The 16,686-nt window shown below is 36.1% G+C and overlaps 1 protein-coding gene across 2 annotated transcripts in view; it reads right to left on the bottom strand.

Moving 5' to 3' along the window:
• The window catches only part of LOC128988728 (segmentation protein Runt-like), an 83,700-nt gene extending 71,183 nt beyond the window's left edge, over positions 1-12,517 (bottom strand). The window contains exon 1 of one of the 2 annotated variants that reach the window (XM_054410319.1): positions 11,812-12,517. In XM_054410319.1, coding sequence (XP_054266294.1) covers positions 11,812-12,163 — 352 coding nt within the window. In that variant the 5' untranslated portion in view covers positions 12,164-12,517. The remainder of the gene's footprint in view (positions 1-11,811) is intronic. The other variant, XM_054410320.1, reaches the window with a different exon arrangement.
• Positions 12,518-16,686: the final 4,169 nt, after the last annotated feature.

Here is a 16,686-nt window from a genome sequence, read left to right as displayed (position 1 = left end):
CTGGTACAAACTCTCGTTGCAACGTTTACAAATCTAATATTGTTACACGACAACTGTCGCGCATACAATGCCATTTTGTTGAACCAGCGCGCTCAACCGTGGCAGCCAATCAGGTGATCTGCGTCTCGAGCCTCGCTTTACCGTCACACCGTAGTAAACAAGTCGATGTGGCGTTGCGACTGGAAATACTACGGTAGAAAACTGTGGGGATTTTAAGTCATGCAAGTTGTGTATACATTTTCTTTCTGATTGTAGTTTCCAATTGCATTATTTTGTGTATTTGTCATCCTATTGTTACTAGTTGATGCACCTTTGTGTCTCAACGGGGAGTGAACGCAGAACCTTTGGTTCTATGTACTATGTGTTGTCATTTAAAAATGCTAGTACCTGGGGACCAAGCTTTGCACGGGGGACTTAATTAGTATACTCTGAGAGTATTCTTTGGTCAATGTCATCTGTCCCAAAAATATTGTTTTGCAGTCTTACTTCTGTTAAAATAATAGACCTAATATTGCAGTTGACTGAAATAATGAGAAAAATGAGTTTAAATTTTTCTTTGGAACCTCTAAACGGCTTGAATTCGAAAAAGGCCATCAGTAGAAAGAATCTTCACCTTCCTTCCCTTGAAGTATCAGTCACTGCAAGAACTTGGGTTCGCTTCGAAACTACAAACGGAACCTTGTTCATATTTTTCCTAAATGTATTACCATTTCCGGAAACTCAGGACTTTTTCGACTGTAAACGATAATTTTTTTTGTTTAACTCCTAACAAATTTGTTTTAAACCGAACAAATTAATTCGACATTTTGTACGTCCACGTTCTACACATGGAAACTGTCGTGTCTTTGTAATGAAGTGATTTAATTAAATAATAGTTTTATATATTTTATTCTATCAATTTTACTTACAACTCCCATCCTGACTTGAGGACGAACACGTTGTCTAACAAACCATACCTAATCACTATGAAACTTAAATATATTGACTGCACAGGTTTTTATTGAAAAATATAATCTTTTAGAAACCATATTTAGTTAAACACTTTTAAACGTTTAAATTTTTGATTATACCATACTTGAGTAAACTATCAATGGGAAGGTGTACAAACAGCTAACATAATTGAATGCAATTAGGGCTATGGGATTTGCATTACAAAAATTACCCAACAAAGAAAAGCTATGACAATCAGAGCAGTGACCAACCGTATGGAAAGACATTGAAAAGTTCAATTGCTGGAAAGCTTACTTGAAATTTATGTCGACGATAAATACTTTAAAAATATTGATGATGTGAAGAAAGTTTCAGGGAAGTTGGGATTGATTCCTTTATTAGTGACCGGAAGATGGACATATGTGTGTGTGTGTTGGAGTGTTCCAAGGGAATGGAGAATGTCGCTGTTATGACAGCCATGGACCAGTTTAATGGAGCGACAGGCGACAGACCATTGACGGTGTCGCTGGCTAGCAATGAGACAACGCTTGTTTTCACCGGAGTGGAATATGGTTAACGAATACATTAAGAGTGTACTATTGTACTAATACGTATGGAATGTATTAGATTTGGGAACTAACAACTGAATACAGCTGTCCAAATTATGTAAACAATAATCGCAACTATAATGCATACAAATTGTAAAATCTACCCTTAAACAAGAGTGAAACATTAAGTCGATGCCAGTGCACTCAAACGTCACCAACACGAAACACTCATCAACACTTGCTCTATTTTCACCTATATCGAGTTAATATTCACTGTAATCTTTGCTCAATAGTTACAACTGATGTTTTTCTCTTTGTACTGTATTTTTTCAATTTGCTAGTATACTGTGGATGGCTTGTTTGGTTGGCCAAACACATATTACATAACACGTCTTGTTAGTTTTTCCTTGTTTTGTTCAACCAACATACTGTAGTTACATTGCAGCTCATAAGGACAATGTTAAATTTTTAAATTTTCAAATTAGTTGTGAAGCGGAATAGGAATTTTCCTGATGCAGTGACTGTCTCTAATAACGATTTGGAGCTATAAGTCCGTAGTTAAAAAATGTAGTCAAAATCCTTCCGCTCGATTAGAAGATATATATTACAGACAGACGGACAAACATCCATAGCTCGTATTAGAGTAGAGGATTAATTTTGTACCTCACGAAAACCGGCTGTTTCTGACCCGGTTATTCACATACAAAATAATGTTATTCCTGATACCATACAAGGTATGTTTATTTTTTGTTTTGGAAAATTATGAACGAATTACTAGGTCTATAAGGTAAAATAAATCACGCCGTAATATAAATCTAAACTTCTAACCAATTACGAGTTAAATCAAAAAAGTATTACAGTTGCAAAGCATATAACTAAACACAAAGCATTTAACACCAACACTCCTCGGGCGCGGACACCCGGCTGTCACAAGTAAACAAATGGCGCTGAGAAATTACGTTGATTGCGACAAAAACTCAACACAAAAGTGTCAGAGCATTAGGGTCGTGTGGCGAAATTTGGGGCAAATAAAGGGAGTCCGGACACTGAGGGCGGTCACTAACTAGGGCCACATTCGTTAGTGTGTTTGTCCAGGGCGCAAACCGTCTCAGGCACGGGCAGAGCAAATATGTGCACAGTCTTACGATAATTGCGACCTTGGAATTTAATTTCCACTGAACTCATTTTCCGTTTTGAAACTCTCTGAGTAAATATCATGCAGAGTTGCTATGATGAAACGCCATTAACCTTATACTGTGATCTAATTATTTGGGGGCAAAGTGATTCTCAATAAATCAAAACTTAATTCCAAGTCGAATAAAATACACATACTTATAACATCTTAGTGTTTTAGTTTACTATTAAATAAAATTCTGTATTCCATTTAGTAGTATTGTTACTTATTATCAATAACTTCTTGATCAATCAATGGAATGGTGCTAAGAACAATCTTGCGTTGAATTTCGTTATAGTCCTTCTAACTTTTAAGTGAAATGGTAGAAACCAAACTTTTATCATTAAACAAATAAATTATCAAAGTAACTCTCACTGCTTACCCTTGGTAAAGGTTGTTTAGAAACTAATGAGGGAAATAGTGTCAGTTTGCTGATGCAGTTTTTTTTTTTTTTTTTATCTTGTGAACCACAAAACGCAAAACTAACAACTATTAAAGTTGCAAGACAAAAGCCTAATATATTCATTAGCCAACTATTTGATTCTCTTTGGTATTATGATCACACACAATTTTGCACTCCTTATAAAATTTATCGTCCCTCTTTAGGTTTACCTAAAAAGTGCTAACACTAAATTCACGTCAAACCAAAGTTCAGATGATAAGAATTAGGAAATACTCGCATGCTGAAATCAATACTTTAGCTTGTTAATCTTACTAATATAATAAATGTGAAAGTTTGTGTGTTTGTTTGTTTGTGTGTTTGAAGTTCAATCACGCATAAACCACTGGACGGATTGGGCTGAAATTTGGCATGATGATAGCTTACATTCCCGATTAACATATAGACATACAGTATTCTTATCTCAAAAATCCTTACGGGCTCCGCCCCAGTGGCTCTATAATTCCCCATGTTAACCTTAAGAGTATTCATATTTAAAGGGAATTAAAGAATTTAGTCAGCTGTTTCAACTAAAAAAGTTGGTTCTATGATATGGAAAAGCATTAAAAAGTTGAGTATAACTGCAATAAGCATTTTATACCTATATTCCAACCCCGTACGAAGGACGGGTACTATGCTAGTGTCTTATATTTGCCAAAAATTCTACGTAGTAATTTCGAACGATACAGTTGATACACCGCGGTGGCGGTGAGATCCCGGCTAACCACGCGGCTCGAGACGCTGCGATGCCTCCTCAACCACCACCTCAACCACCAACCAACGCCGCTAACCGAGCACTCTGGTTAGATACCACTGCAAATTGTAGCTTATGATAACACATCGATTGAGAACATTTCACTAAAAGTAATTCAGGCCGCACTCATCTTGGATGGGGTGCTGAATTGTTTACATGAATTCTCATGCGTTGTTCGTACGCTCCTATCCTTTTATATATTCTATTGTAATAGTATATTGTGTTACTAGTCCTGAAAATAGGTGTTTACCAGACGAGAGTGGTCGTTCCCGTGCGGGATTACCATGTGAGTCCGGTAAACACATTTTGGATGAGTGACGAACGACTTTTACGCCATACTACTCGATAACGTAATAATAAAACCCTGTACAAATCCGTGTATATTCTCACCGACTTAAGGACAAACAATCACTATTCATAACATCTAAGAGGGGTTATGTTTTTGTTTATAACAATTAATTGCCAAATCAGCTAGAGTCCAGTAAAAACTCATTACAGTACATTAGTGCGTAATGAAACCCCATTTGATTAAGCTAGTGGCAAAAAAACTGTATTCTGGACTAAATCCTTGTGTGGGAAGTTCGTCAAAACAGTGTAGTGTAGCGTAAAAAATATTCATAACTATTCTGTACAACCTTCAGTAAATAAAAATTCCTGTCCATTATAAAATTATAACATTATAAAAATTCCTGTCCATTGTAGCATTATAAATCCAGTCTGAAGCAGCTGTAGCCAATACAGTAGTTAATTTAAAACATTTTTTACACTTGTATTTGTCACTTACAGAGTGAGCTACATATTATATAGCTTTCCATTTTTCTCACTAATTTGAGTTCGTATAATATATTATAGTGTGGTATAGTTCATGTGATATGAATGGTGCTAAAGGTTTACATGTTGACCTTTTCAATTTTAATTGGTGAAAAATGTTAGCGAGTTCGACCAAAAACAGTAATTTACTTTACATCAACACCATCTGTTTGTGGATTTTGACTACTGTAAGTTGATTTTCATTCAAAAACATTAATGTGTAAATGGAGTGTATAGTTCTATCCATAGTCGAGAGTTGTGGCAAGTTTTAGAGTAATAACAACTCAGTTCAATCAGTCACCAATTGTGCAAATAAAATGCTCACGCCAAACTTTTTACGGTTATCACGTAAAGTGTATAGTTTATAAAACTGTCGATTTAAAAGTCTCTGACTTACTATCGGATGAACCAATATTAAATATTAAGTTGTCTTCTTTTTTTCTTTGGTCTAATTAAAATATTAGTCGCCACGTGTGCGCCTGGACATAAATCAAGGGCGATTTATTTTTGGCCGATTTTTTAATCGGCCGATCGAAAAATCGACCGTGTGCGCCAGGCCTTATATACCATACTAATAATACTTTGAAAGTTTGAGTGTTTGTTTGTTTGTAAGTTTGTTTGTTTGGGGCTCAATCACGCATTAAAACTGGTCTGATTAGGCAAATTACATCATTGACTATTGGATAGTCAACGGTAATGCTGTTAATTGATCTGATCTTATTGATTTGATCAAATGCATATTTTATTCTTCAAGAAAACCCCCATTTTAATTATGTCTGCTATAACGTATCGAAACATATTATTATGACGATTTGAAACTTACTTAGTCAACCAAACAACACAAAACAGAACAGTATGCTTTTATTAGGCACGTAATTCGTGTACGCTTGAAAATAAGTAGACAACACAACTATTACAACGACCACGCGATCAGCTGGTGCAGATGTTTCCCATTTCAATTGGAATGTTCGTTCAACGCTTGGATTTAACCTAACCTAAAACATGTTGTCTACTCTTTGAAAGACAATATTAGCATTCTTCCTATGTACCTACAAAATTGTTTAAAGCCATATTCAAATCGGCAACTCCCCCATCACAAATCACACAAGTAAAACTGACAAACGAGAGTTTAATCACACAACAAGTGTCAAATAAATGAAGAGCGGAAAGATTCGATTGTCAGGTTGATATTAATCCTGAGTGGAGGGTCTGTCGGACTCGTGTCATCCAAGGTTATATACGATCATTACACAAAGGGCACGGACAATGGGGAAATTAAAAAATAAATTTACCCAGAAGGTAATTCTGTTTACTGACGACGCACAACAGGATAATACATCTTGTCACGATGATTTTGTTCACTGTCCGACCGCGGACCCCTTTGTTACGCAAGATATTAATTGGGTTTTTAAAAGCACATGAGTGCTGCCACCCTTCCGATGATGGATTATCGCTATGCGACGAAGTTTATTCGGTTTGCGCGCTGTCCTAAGGTGATTAATTTTACAAGCCGGTATTTCACGATTTTGTAAGTTCGTTATTTGGTATGAGTTTTGGGTGTAAAGAGCTCAGGTTCGGTTGTAATTTTGTGTGTGAGATGCTAAGGTAGAATTACTAAATCCTATACTGGATAAATTTTTTTATCTCCAATTTATTGGTACCGTACTTAAGAGTTGAATTAGGTACCATCTTACAAAGTAAGCTATTGTCAAGCAAAACACTGCTTTTTATTACACTACTTTTCTCATACAATGGTATTTTCCTATAGTCACCTGACAAAGTGGGCTTCCTTGCACTGATTATAGTACAGAAAGTTACTAATTGCTGCATTAACTTACTTTTGCCACACGCTTTTTTGCCGCACTCCAGTATTCCAACCAAAGAAACAAAACAGTGTGATTTTATTAGGCACGTAATTCGTCTGGCAACCCTTACGACCACGATCAGTTGTTCGTGCACACAGCTGGTGCAGTTGTTCCCCATTTCGTTCAACGCTTGGATTTAACCTAACCTAAAAGTTGTTTACTTTTTGAAAGACTAATCTTACTAATATTATAAATGTGAAAGTTTGTGTGTTTGTTTGTTTGTTTGAAGTTCAATCACGCATAAACCACTGGTCGGATTGGGCTGAAATTTGGCATGATGATAGCTTACATTCCCGATTAACATATAGGCATATTCTTATCTCAAAAATCCTTTCGGGCTCTGCCCCAGTGGCTCTGTAATTCCCCATTTTAACCTTATGAGTATTCATATTCAAAGGGAATTAAAGCATTAAGTCAGCTGTTTCAACTAAAAAAGTTGGTTCTATGATATGGAAAAGCATTAAAAAGTTATAAGATTTACCAACAGGGTGCAGCACTATATTTTTTTGCATTTATGAAAACAGCTTATTTGAACCATAGACAAAAAGAATTAAATATAGACTGTCAGCCTGCTGCGGTTACCATGGTTACTATAGGTTCTGGCGCACACCGCTGGGAGCGCCGTGTAGTTCCGTTGCGCGTAAGCCGTCACTTCATGGCGCTCCCAGCGGTGTGCGCCATAACCTATGGTAACCGCAGCACTGCTGACAGTCTATATTTAATTTTTTGTCTATATTTGAACTAAGCAACAAAAAACTGTGATTCGCAATGAGAACTGTCAAAGTAGGATTGTTTACAGTTATGTTTATGTTTTTCATTTCATGAATAATTTGTGATATTTTGCTAATTGCTGATAATTTATTTTTCTCTATTGTTTAGGTGAAGTAGTAGAACATTATGGCTATAGTAGATGTGTAATACTATAGAATACTGAAAATTTAAAAAAACAAATTTTATCAAACTGTGTCCTCCCTTATTGCAAACGCAAAGCTTGAGTATAACTGCAATACACATTTTATACTTATATTCCAACCCCGTACGAAGGACGGGCACTCTGCTAGTTACTTCTATGTTTCGTAGTAACTGTATGAAAAAATAATGTGTAAAACGAGACCCTAGTTACACAAATGAAACCTAATAAATACTAAATTCTTTCACAAAACATGCTTAAGGTTCGTCATGAAAATGATGTTCCTGTACTATCAAAATACAATTTTCACCACTATGGAAGGCCTAATATTTGAAAATAGTAAGAGTAGCTATGAGATAAAGAGCGCCTGCTAGAACTTGGCCCATACTCACCCTTCTCATGCAAATAATGCACTAAACCTATACCCTTACTAGTAAACGTCTCATTGAATTGTAAAAATATGAGGCCTGTATTCGCATGTTTCATGGCCAGTTTCATCTACATGATTCTAACGTACATTTATTATTCAATTAGAACGGTCAAAAACCGTCAAGGACAATAATTATAATACCGCTACATAAAGACTAAAAAGAATTTTTTTATACCTCAGCTCACGCACTGTTTAAATAATTTCATTTTATATTGTTATATTTCCCTGAAATAATTTTAAGTTAGGTCTGTAGATGGATAGAGACTAACTAACGTGTATTCTCTTATTTGCTGAATGTTCAAAAAGCTGAACCTATTAAAAATAAATGAGTGATAAAAACCGTCAAAACCGTTAATGTTATTAGTATGAGGTCATTTTTACTTTCTCCCCCTATAATATATGGAGTATACAGTATATGGAGAAAGTATTGTTTTCGACAACATTTTTAAATTTGAGTTTTGAGTGCATACGTCCATTTTGGGCCCTCCTCCCCCTGAACCCAAAAAAGTGGTTTTCGAAGTGATTTCTGCGTGTGTGTCTGTCTGTGTGGAGACACAGATAATATAACCCGGTTATATTATCTGTGGTAGAGACCACACCCGAATTCCGATTTTGATAAAATTTGGTATGTAGGTACTAATCCGTGGTATCTCCAGGTATTTCTTAAATTTTTTAGAAATTTTTATTTTTAATGGGGATTTTCCTATAAAACCCCTTTAAAATACTGAAAAATTGGATTTTCTCAAAAATGGCCTGAACTATTTTGATAGAAATTTAGTATGTTATAGCCCTTTAGATTCTGAACAAAATGGTACAAATCCCATTTCCGTAAAAACTACAGTTCAAAAGTTATTTATTAAAGTTATGTGATTTTCCCATACAAAATCTCATAAAATTACAAAAAATCGGATTTTGGAAAAAACTATTTTTATTGAAATTAATGTGATATGGTCCTTATAATTATAAACAAAATAATGCAACCCCCATTACTGTAACAACTGTATGCAACTTTTGTGATTTTTTTCTTCAAAATTATCATAGTTACTCCCACCTTCGTGATAAAGGTTGTTTTATGGGAGAAAGTATGTGTCCGATTGCTGATAACGTGTATTATTTTTACCATACAAGTCGTTTCTGTTCTAATATTCGTGGATATACCTGTCAATTTTGATTACAGCTGCGAAATTAGACACAAAAACTGATCCTGATTTATTATAATTTATTGCGGGCTTACTTATATGGCAATAAAGGGATCAGCTTAAACTTAAGTTATGTTTCTGTAATCGCTTTAACAAATTTTACTTTATAATTCTACTGTAAATTAAATTAGTTTAGCCAAACATAACTATCCGTCCATTATAGTAGGCTAACTGTTGCTCTTCCTCTGTTCATAAAATCTTTGAATGCATTAAACGTTGTTAAGGTTACCCTCAAAAACAGGGGTTGCACCCAATTTGATACCTAAGAGCATTGAGAAGGCGTCACAAATTGGACCTAACGGTTGAAATTATTACTTAAAAGTGTTTAAAACCAATACGAATATACATTAGTACTAATATTTTCCTATAACGGTGGTGTAGGTGTGTGTATGTGTGTGAATGTGCAAGTGTGCAAGTGTGTACAGCCTAGTTAGCAAGTAAGGGAGCCAAAAGCCTCAACCTTACCACAACTTTCGCCTTCAACCACCCAATAATCTCAACCAACTTAACCTAACCTCATCCTTCTGCAAGCAATTTGTTTTTATTAGTTTATGCAATCCGAGTGATTTTAAGATGTTTAAAATACAATTTTAACTTTAACTTAATGTTTTAAGATATATGTGCAGTTACTATCGTATTATTATATTTCGGAAATATAAATTGCCATTATTTTTTGTAACATGTAATATTGCCGTTTTTGGTTAAAGATTTTTCAATTTTTTATTCAATTTTTATACGGTTATTGCCTTCTTAATGTTAGTTCTTATTGTAAAAGGACACTATTGTTAGTGCAAGGCCCCTTATCTTCTGATATAATTGGCGACATAATTATTCAAAGTGAGAAGATATTAGTAAAATTCATGAACATGCGTGCATCCTTTTACTATGAGATAATTAAAAACAAATTTAATGTTTTATGAATATAGATGAAGCATCACAATAACATTATCACCTATAAACGTGTTTTACAAAGGTCCCCTTTTGAAACTTAAACAAAATTTAAAATGTTAATAATTTACTATTGCATTGTCAAAGGTTACGTTTTAAATTGTTAATTGATTCGCTTCCATATAAATAAGAGTACACGTTTAAATTTTTCTCCTGACCTGCTGTTTACAAATTCAGAGCATAAAGAATGTTTTTAGATTTTTTTGTAGAACTCAGGCAGTTGATTTATCGCAAATCCATAATAAACTATGAAAAATTTTAAATAGCTATTACAAAATTTCTGTTTTTAACGCGCGTTTATTATAGTAACATTTTATTAATTTCACTTCCACCATCGATTGTTTGCTAGTTAAAATTATTATATTTTATCTTGAAATTAGTTATTTCGGATGTTCATTATAATCAAGTTTATAATTGGATCACCCATTTAACCAAACAGTTTTAAAAGGATATAAGACAGGCAAGAATTTAAAAGACAATAAACTTGATCTGTATTAAATCTATATAAATAAAATTAGAGTTTTGTCTGTACATTGCTTAGAATAATGAACTTTTTGGTTATTTTTACATTTCATAGGTCAGAGAAACCGAATCAAACCTTATCTCAATTTCTGTCTGTCTGTCTGTCTGTCTGTCTGTCTGTCTATCTGTCATTCTCTTGGTAACGCTAAAATACGCACTTTATTACAACTACTCCTCAATAACTATAGCACTGTCCCGCCTGAAACTTATTTTCCAAATACTATACATATATGAGATGGTTTTAGACGTATTTCATCGAATATGAGACAGTTAGATATTTAACAGTAAACCCTTGAAAATCAAGTTTTTGTCGATTTTTGACGTGGAATTTCTGGAAGCCCATGTTAACCTTATGAGAAATGAAATTATTGAATCTTAACAGCTGTTTCAATTAAACAAGTTGGTTCTGTTCTGTGATGTTCAATAGCATTAAAGTTACAAGGATTACCAACAGGGTGCAGCACTAGCACTATTATTTCTTTTACATTTATGACAACAGCTAATTTGCAACCTGGAGGCGAGTGAGCGTAGCGAACGAGCTAACCTGAAGGCAAGTGAGCGTAGCGAACGAGCTAACCTGAAGGAAAGTGAGCGCAGCGAACGAGCTCCAACATACAGGTGAGTGAGCGTAGCGAACGAACTTCAACCAGGACGTGATTGAGCCATGCAAACGAGATCAGATAGTAAAAATAAAAGTAAGCCTACCGTTATAGGATCGACCGGCAGACACAGAGGTAATTTACCGATCCGGAACAACAAAAAACAACATAAAATGAAGCTATGTATAATAGTTTGGCCAGCATATCTTAAAATATGCAAACCAACTGCTGTTCTTTATATAAGAAGGTTTCAACTGAATATTATAAGATCCCCGTGCGTAGAACGGGTACACAGCTAGTATATAAATATAAATGTGTTTTAATTCACAGATGGCTCAAATGATCAAATTCCTCATCAACTGTTGATACGAATATAACTATAACAGCTGTCATAATCAAAACAATCTGTAATAACAGAAAATAGTTATTCTTATTTTAAGCTTACAAATATAACGACTGCAAGACGATAAAAGCAAGAAATTAGACGTGAAAAATCCGTAAGACGTAATAGTATTGAAAACACAAAACACTTATAATGCCGGGCTGACGTTCAACCTATATGCTGCGTCTGCAGGTGGGTCACATTTGCTTTTCGCGAATTTTAGGCCGCGCGATAGTGTCTGTGCAGCGTTACACCTACTTCTAACTTTGTAATCTACAGAAAAATATGAAAAATCCCTTACCCTTACCTCTGCCACTTCTGCCGACGAACCTGAGGTCGTTGAACTTGGCCACTTGGTTCTTCATGACGGCGGTGCAGTTCCTCAGCTCGGCGCAGTAGTTCTCGTCGTTGCCCGCCTTGACGGTGACCACGGTGCCGTCCGTCACGTCTCCTAGAGCCACCACCTTGAAGGCCACGGGCAACGTCTTGTTGGACCGCCAGTGGGGAGGAAGCACCGTACACACGACATGGGGACTCCCCGTCCTCACGAGTTCCCCGGGGTGTTCCGACAGGATGCCGTCCAAGGTCCGCTCTGCCAGGATGTCCGCACTCATGTACCCCGCGTCTAGACCGTTCATATCCGACAGGTGCATCCTAGGAGGACGCCTGGGTCACATGCCCAAGCGGCGAGGGCAACTCCGAGAAAACGTGGCAGAGGATGAGCCCAGATTTGTGGAAAAGGCACAAGTGGGAAACACGAGTAAAATTATTCAAAAGATATTTGACTTAGAAATTTAAAGTTAGTTATAGCAAAACATAAAAGTTTCTTTGCGTTTTTGGTTAAACTAAACCCCGAAAATGATCCAAAACAGAAAATAACAGAAATTAGTACTTTTGTTTAAATAGATGAGTTAGCACAACTTTTTAAGCCGCATACCACTTAAATCACAACAAAGCAGCACTATTCAGGTCTTCAACCACAAGCCGGTGTCAAACTATGCACGAACTGAAGTTATCCGAGTTTTTCGGGTTTCCCGGACAGGTCGAGGAGGGGTGGGGGTGGTATCCTCGCCACCAATTATGGCCAGTACCTCGCCGCGCCGGCCCGCCACCTAGCCGCACTTTTCTCACGGACCAAACGCGAAGAACTGATGTTTTTTACGCCCGTGCGGCGGCGGCGGGGGCGGTGGGCGCGGGGTGCGGTTTGGTTTTTACGGGGGCGTGGAGGGGCGGGACCGCCTCAACATCTTCTGGTTACCGAGACCGAGCCGTTGCGGCCTCCCCTCCTGCGAAAGAAGCCGAGAAACGACGAGTTGAAAAGAAAGGGCGAAGAAAATTGTGGCGCATGCGTCTCGACTTTCTTTTCCTTGGCGTCTCCAAAAGTCAGTCACTTCGGAGTCGGACTCCCGTGAGGAGCGATGAGTCATGATGAACAGCTGATCGATATCACCCCCGTCAGCTGATTTTTCGCGCCTTTAATCAAACCCGCGTTCATCCATTAGCCCCGATTGCCCCTGTTGTTTTGACAAATGATCAACACAGTTTAGCCGACCCCCGACCATATGTCAGTCTGCTTCTCGTCATTATGTTCGTGATATTCTCTACATTTATCAACCTGCTGACGCGATCCGGCTAATTTACTTCCCCTTTAGAACTTCATTGGCGCTCTGAAATGTTATACTTTAACTTCCATCAAACGTTTTACCCTTTAATCGTATTGATCAATATCTTGTTTTTGTACTTTATTAAAGTTTTAAAGGTCGTGTTAAAATAATTAATAACATATGAACGTTCAACAACATTATAATTGGAAACTTTATATATATAAATGCATCGTCATTTATATTTAAACTGTAAGAATGCTACTCATATCATACCGGAGTGTTTTAGAGAGTAAACAAAGAATTAAGGAAGTTATTAAATCAGAGTGAAAGGAACATCTTATATTATTAGCTAATTTATAGACTGGATTATTTTTATGTGATATTATATTCACATAAGCATAGACTATAACTCAGAAAGACAGCCTATGTCCATGGGCCAACTAGCCGAATTGAAGGATATGGTATAATTTGGGGGTACTAATTTTCCTTTTCACCAAAGTTATACGGGTCTATTAGGATGTCGAAAAATCATGATTGCCATCTCAAAGTGGTAGCTAATAGAAATGGCGGCCAATCCAAGATGGCGGATGTCGAGTTTTAGAAAACCAACTATATCTCTGGAACTATCCAACCTATTTCATTGTTTCTTTTTTTAAACTAAAGCTCTATATATGTGCTACAAATGTCGTTATATACACTAATTCGATAAAATTAACCGTTGGTTAGTAATAAAGAAAATGATAATTGTTTTACTAATTTTTATGTCAAAACCAATTTTATTAATAGATTATTTAAGAGTTATATGTACATTCAAGCTATAAAACAGACTACATATGTAGTGTAATAAATTCTCTTCAACTTGATATATTACATGTAGGTATCTGATAGCATAACACCGAAAAATCACTTTAATGTCGTAACGTCTAAACAAAAATTAAAAGTCATCTTTGTCACTTTCAGAAGATTCGTTCAAATTAAAATCCACGTTTTCTTCCTCTTGTTCGGTATAGTGTTTTCACAATTTGACAGTCTACACGCATTAGTGCACTTTAGATTGTTAACCATAAAAGAACATGATGGAACTTGGCACGACTTTATCATAGATAAAAGGAGTATGCTATTATGTTGCAAATTGCCTCACCCATCAATTGCAAGTGGAATTGCATGGAATTGCAAGTGGTTGTATCATCGTTGTGGTTATACATCGATGCTTTAAACAGGAGCAACTTAGGAGTTCAACGACTGCTTCAGGGGCTGGTGCTCCAGCCATCCACTTGATTTTTAGCTCACCATCTTCGTCTAGCATCCATCCATGATTCTCAGGTGTTGGGATTTCAGGAAAACTATTCAAACATTGCTTTCAAATAGCTGTTTGATAATTAGCTCGATTAGAATGTTGATTTAAGCAATCTTGACATGGAGGAAGTTGAGCTGAGTCCACTTGACCTTGCCGACTTTGAAACATGTAAGTTCGTCTACGTTTTTTATTTTGGTGTTTCTTGAATACAACTTACAGGTGAACTTGTTGATTACATTTTGAATTTTGATCATACTTCGTCAGGGCAAACTCATTTCCAAGCTGTGAAAACAGCAACCATCCAAGCTGCCATTCAAGCTGTTGCAAAATTTTACAGGGTGAATAAAAAGTCAAGACCCTCCCCCCTCTAATATTTTTCTAAGTAGATACAGAGACATCCTTTTGGAGGTCTTGCAATCTTAGCAGGAAGTTTCATTTGATGATTTTGAAGTTTTGAGTGGAAAAGGGGGGGGGTTTGGGGCAACTCAAATTTTTTTTATGTAAACACCCTTTAAGTGACACCTCATTTTGAAGTGTTTAAAAAACTTAAAGAATGGTGGGACTCAGAGTTCGCTATCTCTTCTCTGTCCAAAATGGTAGCTAGTATTACAATTACGAACCAATATTTGATTTTGGATAGAGATGAAATAGCAAACTCTGGTCTTCACCATTCTTTAAGCTTTTGTAAAAACTGTTAAATAAGGTGTCACTTGAAGGGGGTTAACAATCAAAAAATTTTGGTTGTCCCCAAAATCCCCCCTTTTTAGGGGACATTTAACAATTTCAAAATCATTAAATGAAACTTCCCGCTAAGATTAAACGACCACCAAATATCTCTGTATATTTACTAAGAAAATATTAGAGAGGGGGGTCTTGACTTTTATCATAGACTAACCAACGGAGTATGTTTTATCTATGCTTTTATTCACCCGGTATATTGCTTTGTAACAGTTTCAATGCTTTGAGCTTTCCTTGTCCTGAAAACGCACTCACAGTGTCACAGCCAGTCCACGCATGTAACCCAGGGAAAGCTGATTTGACACTACAGCGAACCACGGATGCTAGTCTTGTTATGTTTACCAATCTGATTCGGCCACTAGAACCGCGTCTTATTTACAGGTTACTCTTTATGTTGATGTCGGATGATATGTAGAGAGCTATGACTAACACGTCTGTATCATCAGATACACAAATGACATTTGGAAATTCCATAGCAGCGTCCTTTATACGTAGCATCATACGTGTATCCGCTTCTTCTTGAGAACAGGCAAGTTCGTGTACTTCTTGAAAACCACTGCCAGTTATTTTAATACACTTGTTAGAGGAAGTTACGTGTAATGTATTGTTACCAATTTTCATCCTTTTACTTTCTTCTTGCCAGCTTTCAGCAAGAAACTTGGTTTAATTATGTTTTACTGTCACCACTTAGTAGAAGACTTCTCTATTTTATGATTCTGTGACCACCTTTAATATTCTTAAAGTGTATTCCTGCATCTGAACTGCGACGATCTACTACGACGTTCAGCAGACTTTATTGACTTGTTTTTATAAGTGTCAAATAAATACAACATCAATTCAAGTCATATGATAGGCTGCTTTTAAAACTTGATTGAGGATTGTATCAGTCAATTGATAAAATGTTGTATTTTCTCCGTGTATTTTTTAAAATTAATGCCATCCCATCAATTATCGTAGCTGATGAAGTTATATTTACATCTGCATGTAAGCTCTCCAGGTGTTATCCCAGCACAAACTTCGTTGTTTTTAGCGAATTTCCTATATAGGGAATAAGCTATTACCATAGTACTCATGGTAAGACCTGGACCCGGGAACGATATAATTTTTGTTTTTGAGATCCCAAGAGGCCAAAAACAAAATCCGTTCAAATTCATATATATATGTTCGTTAGCGCGATAACTCGAGCAAAAATTATCCGAATTTGATGAAATTCAATATATTGAATACAAATTGAATACAAACGTGTAAACCTACGTTTATTTGAACAAATTCGCAAACCAGCATATTGAACCATGGGAACGGGGTTTATGGGTTAAAAGTGGGGGTTTCCCATTTTTTACCCTAAAAACAAAATATTTTGCAATTTATTTTCAACCCGTTTTGTAGAGATTAAAAAAGAAATATTTTAGTATATTGAAGCGTTTTTGTATGCCTAATGGTCACAGAGAAAATTCAAAAATAGTGTTATTTAAATTCCCATGTTATTCTTATGGAGAAAATGAAAACTGTCTTGTAGTTTACTTGTTTATGGATATAT

This window comes from Macrosteles quadrilineatus, unplaced genomic scaffold, assembly GCF_028750875.1.
Source record: "Macrosteles quadrilineatus isolate MER2022 unplaced genomic scaffold, UCM_ALF_1.0 Scaffold_3__2_contigs__length_128488019, whole genome shotgun sequence".
Lineage (NCBI taxonomy): Eukaryota > Metazoa > Arthropoda > Insecta > Hemiptera > Cicadellidae > Macrosteles > Macrosteles quadrilineatus.
This window is presented reverse-complemented; position numbering and strand designations above follow the sequence as displayed.